Source organism: Bubalus kerabau, chromosome 12 (assembly GCF_029407905.1).
Source record: "Bubalus kerabau isolate K-KA32 ecotype Philippines breed swamp buffalo chromosome 12, PCC_UOA_SB_1v2, whole genome shotgun sequence".
In the NCBI taxonomy this organism is placed as follows: domain Eukaryota; kingdom Metazoa; phylum Chordata; class Mammalia; order Artiodactyla; family Bovidae; genus Bubalus; species Bubalus kerabau.
In genome coordinates this window covers 25,275,143-25,287,626 of record NC_073635.1, presented here as the reverse complement: position 1 = coordinate 25,287,626, position 12,484 = coordinate 25,275,143, and the positions used below count along the sequence as shown (strand labels likewise).

The 12,484-nt window shown below is 38.5% G+C and overlaps 2 protein-coding genes across 11 annotated transcripts in view; one reads left to right on the top strand and one right to left on the bottom strand.

Annotated features, from left to right (window-relative positions):
• Positions 1–73: 73 nt before the first annotated feature.
• Positions 74–8,765, top strand: EXOSC8 (exosome component 8). The gene is made up of 11 exons (XM_055542337.1): positions 74–172; positions 2,050–2,086; positions 2,322–2,385; positions 3,389–3,462; positions 5,246–5,291; positions 6,156–6,261; positions 6,344–6,389; positions 7,162–7,258; positions 7,847–7,967; positions 8,169–8,275; positions 8,552–8,765. The coding sequence occupies exons 1-11, from the start codon at positions 156–158 to the stop codon at positions 8,665–8,667; spliced, it is 831 nt and encodes a 276-aa protein (XP_055398312.1). The 5' UTR covers positions 74–155; the 3' UTR covers positions 8,668–8,765.
• An 87-nt stretch (positions 8,766–8,852) lies between these two features.
• SUPT20H (SPT20 homolog, SAGA complex component) overlaps positions 8,853–12,484 on the bottom strand; it is a 40,323-nt gene continuing 36,691 nt past the window's right edge. For 7 of the 10 annotated variants that reach the window (XM_055542324.1, XM_055542323.1, XM_055542326.1 and 4 more), the window contains exons 24-26: positions 11,378–11,483; positions 9,934–10,037; positions 8,853–9,186 (exon numbers count right to left, since the gene is read on the bottom strand). In XM_055542324.1, coding sequence (XP_055398299.1) covers positions 9,049–9,186; positions 9,934–10,037; positions 11,378–11,483 — 348 coding nt within the window. In that variant the 3' untranslated portion in view covers positions 8,853–9,048. The remainder of the gene's footprint in view (positions 9,187–9,933; positions 10,038–11,377; positions 11,484–12,484) is intronic. The other 3 variants (XM_055542327.1, XM_055542331.1, XM_055542328.1) reach the window with 1 other exon arrangement.

The window sequence follows — 12,484 nt, the reverse complement described above, 5'->3', positions numbered from 1 at the left end:
TCTTCTACCTCTACTCTGGCCCATACAACCCTGCCTTCTAGATATCAGGTAGCAGAATCAATGTTGAAAGTGCTGAAGCGAAAAAGCAGCGCGGGCCGGAGCAGCGGTGATACGCAGGCGCAGACGCGGCGCATGCGCAGATCCGCGGGCGGAAGATGGCGGCTGGGTTCAAGTGAGTGCGGTAGGCTGGCGGGCGCGAGTTTGTAGCCTACCGGTCGGTGGCTACTCTACCCTTGGGATTTTCTCATCGGGAGGCCACCCCACCTGGTTCCCATTTGTTTCCACCGCAGAAGCAGACGTTGGGCGGGAGAACTGAACGTCTCCCTTCCTGAAGGGAAAGGGCGCATCTTCTCCCCACTGAGGCGGGCGATAGGAAGGACTGTGCTGAGCCGGTACCCGGTGCGAGCGCTAGGCTTGGTGTGTGGTGGACTTTGCTGCCCAGGAGACACTTGTTCAGTTCAGTTTAGTTCAGTCGTTCGGTCGTGTCCGACTCTTTGCGACCCCATGAATCGCAGCACGCCAGGCCTCCCTGTCCATCACCAACTCCCGGAGTTCACTCAGACTCACGTCCATCGTGTCAGTGATGCCATCCAGCCATCTCATCCTCTGTTGTCCCCTTCTCCTCTTGCCCCCAATCCCTCCCAGCATCAGAGTCTTTTCCAATGAGTCAACTCTTTGCATGAGGTGGCCAAAGTACTGGAGTTTCAGCTTTAGCATCATTCCCTCCAAAGAAATCCCAGGGCTGATCTCCTTCAGAATGGACTGGTTGGATCTCCTTGCAGTCCAAGGGACTCACAAGAGTCTTCTCCAACACCACAGTTCAAAAGCATCAATTCTTCGGCGCTCAGCCTTCTTCACAGTCCAACTCTCACATCCATACATGACCACTGGAAAAATCATAGCCTTGACTAGACGGACCTTTGTTGTAATGTCTCTGCTTTTGAATATGCTATCTAGGTTGGTCATAACTTTCCTTCCAAGGAGTAAGCGTCTTTTAATTTCATGGCTGCAATCACCATCTGCAGTGATTTTAGAGCCCCCCAAAATAAAGTCTGACACAGTTTCCCCTTCTATTTTCCATGAAGCGATGGGACCGGATGCCATGATCTTAGTTTTCTAAATGTTGAGCTTTAAGCCAACTTTTTCACTCTCCACTTTCACTTTCATCAAGAGGCGCTTTAGTTCCTCTTCACTTTCTGCCATAAGGGTGGTGTCATCTGCATATCTGACACTTGTAATCTTGTAAAAAGCTTTGCGTCAAAACCTCAGGGCGCCCTGCTTTCCCTGCCCAGTAGTTTATGTGTAAAAGCATTCTGCCTTGTTAGAAAGGTTTTCCTTAAGCGTTTTTGGTGCTACTCTCTGGGGAAGGCTATAGCTTTTCGTTCTGAGTCCAGTTTTAAATGGATGAAATAAATAGGATTCCAAAGGAAACCAGTTATATTGAAACGACCATGTATTTCTATAAACTCCGGAATTTTGACACAGTGAAATAACTGTTTTGAAATTAACTCTCTTAGAGAAGGCCTAGTGGGAAGTCTAAAGTAACTCCTGAAATTACAAAGTAACGATACGCCTTACACTTACCTTAGGCAACTATAAAGTAAAAACGAAAACATTTAATCTGTAGTTGTTAAAGTCGCAGGTAGGGCTAATATTATAGTGGTTTATTGCCTATGCTCGTAATTGAAGAATATGCTAAATTTAAGTCGGGTAGTGAAAATAAATACGTAATTTTTTTTTCCTACTAACGAAGTATTCCTGCATCAAAGTGTGAGTGATGCACACCTGGATTAATTATCTTTTTAAAGAGACCTAGAGTTTTGGTCTCCTTCCTTATACTTGTTTAAAGCAGAATTAAAGTCAGTCTTTGAGTGTGATTGTTATTGCAAAGGTAATTAGCAACATGTGGCAACATAAACTAGAATTCATAACAGAAACTTAGTTACAAATTTTGGAGATTTCTGCTCTATCACCCTACTATTAAGATTATTGTGTTTCTGGATTTATATTGATTTATAATTTATCTCATATTTTTCACATGTCTTTCAGAACTGTGGAACCTCTGGAGTATTACAGGAGATTTCTGGTAAGTAAAGGTGATTATGTGATGCCTTTTGATAATGGTATCATATGCTTTTTTCATAAATACAAGTATTAATCATTATGTTATACATCTAATGTGTCAAGTATACTTCAGTTTTTAAAAGACAGTTTTAAAGTAATACAGATTAATTTATTTGAATTAATGAGGTTCAGTATGTTTTCCCTGGTCTGTGTAAGATATACATGTAGCTGTAATCTACTTTCATATATTTACTTAGAAAGAGAATTGCCGTCCTGATGGAAGAGAACTTGGTGAATTCAGAACCACAACTGTCAACGTAGGTGAGAGTACTTTGAGTTCTAAGAGAGAATGTTGAAGTTGCTTCAGTTCTGAAAATAGAATCTTTTTGCTTAATAGCAAGTTTTTATTTGTAGAGTTTTTTTTAACTCACTCTCCTCTCACTAGTGGGCTTCCCAAATGTCTCAGTGCATAAAGAATCTACCTGCAGTGCAGGAGACAGGTTCAGTCCTTGAGTGGGAAAGATCCCCAGGGGAAGGAAATAGCAACCCACTCCAGTATTCTTGCCTGAAAAATCCTATAGACAGAGGAACCTGGCAGGCTTCATGTGTCCATGGGGTCACAAAAGAGTCGCATACAACTGAGCAACTAAGCACATCCTTTCAGTTTTTATGTTCATATTAAATTTTAAAGTAACTCTGAAGTGTTTTCCTCCCTTCCTTCAAAAGTTGTAAGGTTTGGTTTCCTTCTATATCTTACACTTATTAAATCTTCTGTTGCAAACATGGAATTTTCCAATTTTACCCATATGACATTCCCAGGTTTTAGCCTCTGAGCCATTTAAACAGTATTTCAGACAAATTCTACCATGTGTAAGGGATCACAGTGATTTTTATGTCAAGAGATTTTAATTTTTATAACAGCCCTGTGATTGAATGACAAATGACTCACTCAAAATCAAGAAAATGAATAATTCCTAAAACAATTCGGGTGACCCTTGAACACTGAAGGGGTTAGGAGCACCGGCCATCACAGAGTTGAAAATCCGAGTATAATCTTACTGTTATGGATTGGCACTCCATATCCAAGGTTCAGCATCCTTAGATTCAACCAACTGTGGATCATGTAATACTGTGGAAGTATTTATTGAAAATAATCTTTGTATAAGTGGACCAGTATAGTTCAAGCCCATGTTGTGCAAGGGTCAACTGTAATTTTACAAAGACTCAAGGAAGGAGTACATTTTCATGGACAACTTAGGTATTTAGAGATAAAAATCATATGTAAAAGAAGAAAACTTTTTCATTTTTTTAAAATACTTTTCAGGTTCGATTGGTACCGCAGATGGTTCTGCTTTAGTGAAGCTGGGAAATACTACAGTAATTTGTGGAATTAAAGCGGTAGGTTTAATATACTTATTACCAAGATTTGCGTTACTAAGTTAGCTTCATATACTTTAGATTATAATATACATCTATATTTCTACTGTTAATTAGGCAGTCAGGTATTTTAGTATTTGTTTTCATTTCCCAAGTTTTCACCTTTGAGTTTTAGATAATACAACCCAAGTTTAATGACTTAATTATAATTTGTGAACATTTGCAAATCTGCTGAAATGAAACAATTTTAAAAAAAATCCTCACTGCCTTTAATTTTTAAAGAATTTGGTTGTAATTTGAGAAATTTTAAGAGATTTTTGGTGACATTTTTATACAGTGATGGCATTTAATCTGTGCAAATGGGTATAAAATTGCTTAAAAGTTTGAGGGAGTAAGAGCTACCATTTACTGAGTACTTGCTGTTTCTAGCACTTTATGTTGGGTACTTTCAGAATTGCCCAGTTTAATCATGAGAAACGCTGGGCTGGAAGAAGCACAAGCTGGAATCAAGATTGCCGGCAGAAATATCAATAACCTCAGATATGCAGATGACACCACCCTTATGGCAGAAAGTGAAGAGGCACTAAAAAACCTCTTGATGAAAGGGAAAGAGGAGAGTGAAAAAGTTGGGTTAAAGCTCAACATTCAGAAAACTAAGATTATGGCATCTGGTCCCATCACTTCATGGGAAATAGATGGGGAAACAGTGTCAGACTATATTTTTTGGGGCTCCAAAATCACTGCAGATGGTGACTGCAGCCATGAAATTAAAAGACGCTTACTCCGTGGAAGGAAAGTTATGACCAACCTAGATAGCATATTAAAAAAGCAGAGACATTACTTTGCCAACAAAGGTCTGTCTAGTCAAAGCTCTGGTTTTTCCAGTAGTCATATATGGATGTGAGAGTTGGACTGTGAAGAAGGCTGAGCGCTGAAGAATTGATGCTTTTGAACTATGGTGTTGGAGAAGACTCTTGAGAGTCCCTTGGACTGCAAGGAGATCCAACCAGTCCATCCTAAAGATCAGCCCTGGGTGTTCATTGGAAGGAATGATGCTAAAGCTGAAACTCCAGTACTTTGGCCACCTCAAGCGAAGAGTTGACTTACTGGAAAAGACCCTGATGCTGGGAGGGATTGGGGGCAGGAGGAGAAGGGGACGACTGAGGATGAGATGGCTGGATGGCATCAACAACTTGATAGACATGAGTTTGGGTAAACTCCAGGAGTTGGTGATGGACAGGGAGGCCTGGCATGCTGCGATTCATGGGGTCGCAGAGTCAGACACGACTGAGCAACTGAATTGAACTGAATCCTCTGAAGAGTCATCGGAAATTTTTCTCTCCAGATACTTCAGTTTAAGCTGACTCCAAAGTCTCTGCTTTGACTACACTGAGCTCTGAGTTACTCAGTCTAAGTTGAGATTCTTCCCCATTAAAGGTGGGGTGACATTTCACAAGACTTGCCAGGTTAGGGGCTTATATTGTCTCATTTGAGGTTGGGATTTAAATTCAGATTCTTGGCTACCGAGTAAGGAGAAGAGAGGTGGGGCAGAACTTTTAAGAACCTCCGGTCATTTTGCTGAGGTGCACTAGTCAGCTTTGCCATACCGCCTTCTTGCCTTGCAGAGCTAGTGCGAGTGGTGCTGATGTCTCCAGAGCCCCTGACCCACCTTCCCAGGCACAGTGGATGCTCATGATGTTGCCAACTAGCTAAGATGGTCTTTGGTAGAGCCTTCCTTGACTGATTGCTGTCTTCACAATTTTCTAGTAGCTTCTTTCATATGGAAACGTTTATATGCTTCTAGGAATTTGGAGCACCACCAACAGATGCCCCTGATAAAGGATATGTTGGTAAGTTAAACGGTTTTGTAATTTTTAAATAAATACTTTATTACTATTATAGTTAAATCTTAGTGGGTGAATTGAAAATTATTCAGAAGCTTCAGACCTGAAAAGTTTAATGTATGTATGTTAGAAGATAGTGTAAATTAAGTTAAATAATCCTGTTAAATATTGAAATTGTTAAAAGAAGATAGTATAACAGCAAGGTACAGAATTTTGTAAATACCTTTGTCAAACTTGTTTGATCAGTTTATACAGGTGTCATCAACCATCAACCTTTGACTCTTAGGCAAAGGGGTGTAATTGCAAACTTTTCTATTTCCATAAACACTTACTTTATACCACTATGATTTTCTTTTTCTTAACTTGGACCATCTTTTCTTTATGGTGGGAACCAACATTTTAAAAGTGCAGAACAGCGGGTATGATTAGTGAGGCTATATACTGTTACAGACTGGGGTACTTTGAAAGAAACCTAAGAACTTTTGTGAGTAATTTACAATTGAAGGTCAAGTCTTAAATAGATGCCTGGGGTGCTGTGTGGTGGTGTATTTTTTTTTGTGCAGAGAAAGTCAGAAAAAATATAAATTTTATCTAAGCCTAAGATTTTCATGTGGAGGAAATGGCAACCCACTCCAGTATTCTTGCCTGGAGAATCCCAGGGACAGAGGAGCCTGGTGGGCTGCCGTCTATGGGGTCGCACAGAGTCGGACACGACTGAAGCGACTTAGCAGCAGCAGCAAGGTTTTCACGAAAAATGGAAAAGAATGTAATTGATGTGTTATATGCTCTCCACTTGCCTTTGCAGTGGATAACGCCTTTAAAACTAAACCAGAGGTGAAATTTGGTTCACAGCTGCAGTGTTTCTTTCAGTTCCTAACGTGGATCTATCACCTCTGTGTTCCTCGAGATTTCGGTCTGGCCCTCCTGGAGAAGAGGCCCAAGTGGCCAGCCAGTTCATTGCAGATGTCATTGAAAAGTAAGATTATCATGATAAAGTTTGACTGTCATTCACTTTAGAGTTTTTGAACTTTTGTTTACTGTGTTGTCTTTAAATCAAGTTCACAGATAATTCAGAAAGAAGACTTATGCATCTCTTCAGGAAAGGTAAGAGGGAGTAAAGAAGCTGTGAGCTTTTATTAATTCTGAAGTGTTTTGGGGTGTGGGGAAAATTTAAAAAACACAGTAGCCTTAAATACAGATATCTTGTTTCTAGATGGAATTAAAGAAAAAAAAAAAAATCACTCCTACTCTGTAACTATCTAGATATAGTTCACCAAAAAAACCCAGTAAATTTTGATTACTTTATTGCCTGGCTAGAAACTATCTTTTAAGCTGATGTAATCTTTTTTCAACTAATAATGCAGTCATTTAAAATTTTTTTCCAACAGATAGTTAATATCTGATCAGCTAACGTATTTAAGGTGAATCTGCATTATAAATTTCAGGTCTGTTTGAAAACTTTGAACTACACTGACAAGTACCTAGAGGCTTTTCATGTTTGATTATATTGATTTATTAAGCAGTGTAAGACCTAAAAATTTCATGTATTAAGGTTTCTGTGGTAGAATACATTTTGAGTCTCATTTGGGCTTTTCAGAGGCAATTCCCTCATCTGCTAATGTAGCAGTAAGAATGGAAATTCCTCCTACATCTGTAGCTCCCTTGAGGGGAAATGGAGATGTTCACTTGTCAGCTTTTGGTAGTTAGAAGCCAGCTTTTACCAAACTTGCTCACTTTTTTACTTTATAAAGGTGAATTTGTTTAAGTTTTTGCTTCAAAAGTTGATTGTTTAACCAAGGATGTGGTTTGTGAATACAAACAAATACCACATTATACCTATCAGAAAGCTTTAATTTCTTTGTCAACTCCGTTTTAGCTTGCTTGGGTTTTGTACTGTGATCTCATTTGCCTCAACCATGATGGAAACATTTTGGATGCTTGTACCTTTGCTTTGTTAGCAGCTTTAAAAAATGGTAAGCAACTTGAATAAAAGGGAATATTCCTATTTAAATGCCAGTGTTCTGTTTTGGTAAAATTTTCTAAAGGTTTTTTGAGGATTTACCTATCCACATGCTTCTAAATTAAAGAAAAACAATGTTTGTATCCACCGTATTTGCTTTGTTTTGTTTTTTTAAGTAATACTTCTGCTACTGTATAGCATATGGAACTCTGCTCAGTATTAATGTGGAAGCCTGGCTGGGAGGGGATTTGGGGGAGAATGGATACATGTATATGTATGGCCGAGTCCCTTCCCTGTTCACCTGAAACTGTGCCAACATTGTTTGTTAATTGGCTGCGTGAGCATGAGTGCTAAGTCTCTTCAGTCGTGTCTGACTCTGTGCAGCCCTTCGGACTGCAGCCTGCCAGGTTCCTCTGGGATTCTCCAGGCAAGAATACTGGAGAGGGTTGCCGTGCCCTCCTGTACCTCAATACAAAATAAAGTTTAAAACAAAAAATACTTCTGGACAAGTTTAAAGAGAGGGAAAAGTGAATTAACCAAGCATAGAATGCCCTGTTTAACTGGAGTGAGAAACTGACTTAACATATTTGCCTTTTTGTAGTACAGTTGCCTGAAGTTACTATAAATGAAGAAACTGCTTTAGCAGAAGTTAATTTAAAGAAGAAAAGTTATTTGAATATTAGAACTCATCCAGTTGCAACTTCCTTTGCTGTGTTTGATGAGTAAGTTAATCAAAAGGTTGTGTATGTAACTGAAGGGCAAAGATTCTTACAATTTTCAGCTTGCTACTAGCTTTTCTGGTTTCTACCGGTTCTGTCTAGCTCTCATCTAAGCTAAAATGCAGGTAGTAAGTTTAATTTACTTTTCTAAAATAAAATGTGTCTAATGGGTTGATAATGTATACCTTTTTATTTTTAAAATAGCACTCTGCTTATAGTTGATCCTACTGAAGAGGAGGAACATCTGGCAACTGGAACCCTAACAGTTGTAATGGACGAGGAAGGCAGGCTCTGTTGTCTTCACAAACCAGGCATGCACTTTCCTTCCATCTCAGTACTAAACATGTAGATGAAAACCCAGAGTGAGCTTTTTTACATTAGGGAGGGCCAAATGGAATGTGGGATGTTTTATTTACTCAAGATGCCTTGCATCTTATATGTTAGTGGTTCTTAAACTTCAGGAGGTCTTGTTAACACGTACCTACAAATCTTGAGACCATATCACTGGTTTATATTATTCAAATTTTGTTTTATAACTTGACATGATATAGGTCATGTAAGAATTAAGTGTTGGCACAATTTTTCAGGTGGAAGTGGACTGACTGGAGCTAAACTTCAAGACTGTATGAGCCGAGCAGTTACAAGACACAAAGAAGTAAAAAAACTGATGGATGAAGTATTTAAGAGTATGAAACCCAAATGAGCAACCACGTTTTCAAAACAGATTTGTAAAAACTGTATTTGTTACACTGTGCACAAACCTTTTATACTAAATAAATACCAAACTACATTCTTTTGAAAGATGTTTCTAGTATTTCTCAGGTCACTTCTGTATTATGTACAGTGAAACCATTTTTAAGAAACAATGACTTAGGCAAACCAACCCTAATGGTTTGTTAAACCATTTCCCTGTTTTTATTTAAAAATTATTTGTTTTTATTTAAAAATCAAACTTATGTATAAAGTTTGTATGTCTAACAATGTAAAATACTGACACATTTTAAAAAAACAAAAATGAAGTAGAAACTCCGAATCCTTTTGATTCAATGCTCTTATGTTTTTAAAAAGGAAAACTATTCAAGACTCAGAATTTTGGAGTGGTTGACGTGCCTCTCTTCATTTTACTTTTTGACTGGCTGCCTGTATGCCGATGACGATGTAGCTGAGCTGTTTGTGCTGCTGCTGCTGCCATAGCCATTTGATGCTGCAAGAATCGTAACTGCTGCAAAGAGAGGGAAAAAAATCTAGTTAGGTTAAACGTAGGTAGGTATGGAAAGATGATTTTCCTGAGAGTGATGAGAACAAAACTGAAAGGGAGAGAGCACCAAGATAACAAAAAGGGACTATACCACGTCGAGACAATGCACAGTCAAACAGCACCAGTGGTACAGAAGCCTGCTGAGGGCTGTCAAGACAGGGCTTTTAAACTGGAGAAGAAGCTCTGTTACTTTGCCTGGCCAGTCTATATTGCAGTAACTCAGCAACTTCAGTTACCATTGTGTTGTATGATAGTTTATAGAAGTATAAAACCACCCTGCAAATTAGTCAAGTATACTATTCTGACTTCCTAAGAATGGAATAACACTTTTCTAAAACAGGTAGGACAATTTACAAATAGGAACACTCTAATACTTGCCTTTTTCTGCAGTACAGTATTAAGGAGTTAACCATTGGCACTTACAACTATTTCAAAATATAAAGGAATCTAAAAATGTATGTTAATGTGCCACTAGCATTTCAAGAAAGATTTTAAATTAGGCAGAGAGTATGACTTAAATGTACAAAATATATGCAGTGCTCCAAGTTGACTTGCTAAAGTTGTCAGATTTTTAAATAAATTTGCTAAATTATTTACCAATTACTGTATAGTCTCAAAAGACAGTAACATAAAACTGAAGTAAGGTATTTTGAAATACTTTTGGAGCAAAGTGTCTTTAAAAATGTAAGCAGAGTGAAGTTGCTGGATTACTTGGATCTGTTGCTGCTGCTGTTGAAAGGCAGAGGAGAGCTGGAGTCTCTGCTGAGGAAGGCTTTGCTCAGGTCTGTTCTCGGCAGAGCCAAGCTGAGACAACACTACAGAGAGGAGAAGGGGAAAGCAGGCCAGTCAGAAAGTTTGAAGGCTACCAGGGTTAGAAAAGGACAACACAGAAAATGAAATAGAAAAGTATCAGTATGATTAATCTTAAGTATCAAATCACAGACATTTCAGAATAAATTTAGTACAGTATCCTGTTAGTTGAGGGGAACCACTGCCTGCAGGACTTCCTGGACACGAAGAGGGGAGAGCATGTGGCCGGAGCACTGTGCCCTCTCTCTTCCTGCATCTCGCTGCCATTTCCCTGAGAAGGCTTTCTAGCAAAATGCTGACTATGCCAAGTTTAAAATACAACCAGTCAAGTAAGAAATGCAGTGGGAGAAACCCAAACTACTGTAAGGACAAAACTGGTAGACAAATGCCAGAAGACGGTACAATGACTATCAGACCACACTATTAGCAACAGAGGTGGTGAACCTTTTAGAGCTGAGTGGGATCAGGTGTTAAGTTCAACTATCTGTACAGATGAGGAAACTGCAGGCTTCAATGGTCTGAGGGACTCACTACAAGGTAATTTAGTGGCAAGTCTGGAACTAACATTCTTTGCATTAAAATTATACTACTGCTATTTTAGGAAATTTATAGTTTGTAGGGTAAAGGTTTATTAATAATAAATTTCCATTTGGAAATTTACTAGCTCTAAATTAGAACCTTATGTAGCTATTCCAGACACTGGAAATTGTACTGATTTCATAGTAAGCCCAGTGATAATTCAAAATATTCACAAGTTCACTCATTAGTCTTGACACACTATCTCAGATTCCGCAGACATGTGACTTACTGATTTTAATTAAATATGAACTTTATAACTGCTGTCTTAAATTGATGAAATAATCTTCACTAAAGGTAAATCGTCGGTTCACCATTTATTACTAGAAGTGGTGAGCAGTCATTTAGTATAGCTCTCTCTTTTTTTTTTTTTACAATTGTCTTAAGCTTTGCTACTTGACTATTAAGTCCTAATTCATGCACTATAAGCTACTAGAATGAGACAAAAAACTGCAATCTAGAAAAGTGCAGTCTAGATAACCATGATAAACTAGAGTCAACTGCGTGGAAGCATCCTACTAAGTTGGGTAATTGTACAAAACTTTGCTAACAAAATTTAGCATGAGGTAAACAATTGCTATTAATAATGTAGGTCAAAACACTTTATCAAAACAATGAAAAATATCTGTGTCTCAATCAATAGTTCACACATTAAATAGAACTGAGATTTTTTCTTCTTTTTGCTTGCAAAAATGAAAAAGTTTCAATGGTGAGATCCCAAGAGATACTTTTAATAAATTCAACATTACTTAGTTATGAAGATACCAACCAGCTGCCTGTGAATGCATAAAACTTCCTACTCCAGCAAGGTTAATAACTGCAGCGTGCTGAGCAGATAAGGCTTGTTCTTGACTGGTCAAACTTTGTTCAGAACCCTGAATTAAGAAAAAAAAATATATATGACATGTACAAAAAGAAAAAAAACAATTTTGGGTTAGTGGGAAGGATTGGTATTTTTTCCTGTATTAAAAATCAACATTAGAGTAGGTCTTATAAAAACAGTAACACGGAAAAGCCTTCAAGGTATTTAAAATTAGCAAGAATAAACAGTATTTCAAAAGCAAGAAACCTAATTTTCAGAATTGATTCTGTATTGGTTAAAAGGCAGAGGGACCAGAGATCAAATTGCCAACATCCGCTGGATCATTGAAAAAGCAAGAGAGTTCCAGAAAAACATCTATTTCTGCCTTACTGACTATGCCAAAGCCTTTGACTGTGTGGATCACAATAAACTGTGGCAAATTCTGAAAGAGACGGGAATACCAGACCACCTGACCTGCCTCTTGAGAAACCTATATGCAGGTCAGGAAGCAACAGTTAGAACTGGACATGGAACAACAAACTGGTTCCAAATAGGAAAAGGAGTATGTCAAGGCTGCATATTGTCACCCTGCTTATTTAACTTATATACAGAGTACATCATGAGAAATGCTGGGCTGGAAGAAGCACAAGCTGGAATCAAGATTGCTGGCAGAAATATCAATAACCTCAGATATGCAGATGACACCACCCTTATGGCAGAAAGTGAAGAGGAACTCAAAAGCCTCTTGATGAGAGTGAAAGAGGAGAGTGAAAAAGTTGGTTTAAAGCTCAACATTCAGAAAACTAAGATCATGGCACCTGGTCCCATGACTTCATGGGAAATAGATGGAGAAACAGTGGGAACAGTGCCAGACTTTATTTTTTTGGGCTCCAAAATTACTGCAGATGGTGACTGCAGCCATGAAATTAAAAGACACATACTCCTTGGAAGGAAAGTTATGACCAACCTAGACAGCATACTAAAAAGTGGAGACATTACTTTGCCAACAAAGGTCCGTCTAGTCAAGGCTATGGTTTTTCCAGTGGTCATGTATGGATGTGAGAGTTGGACTGT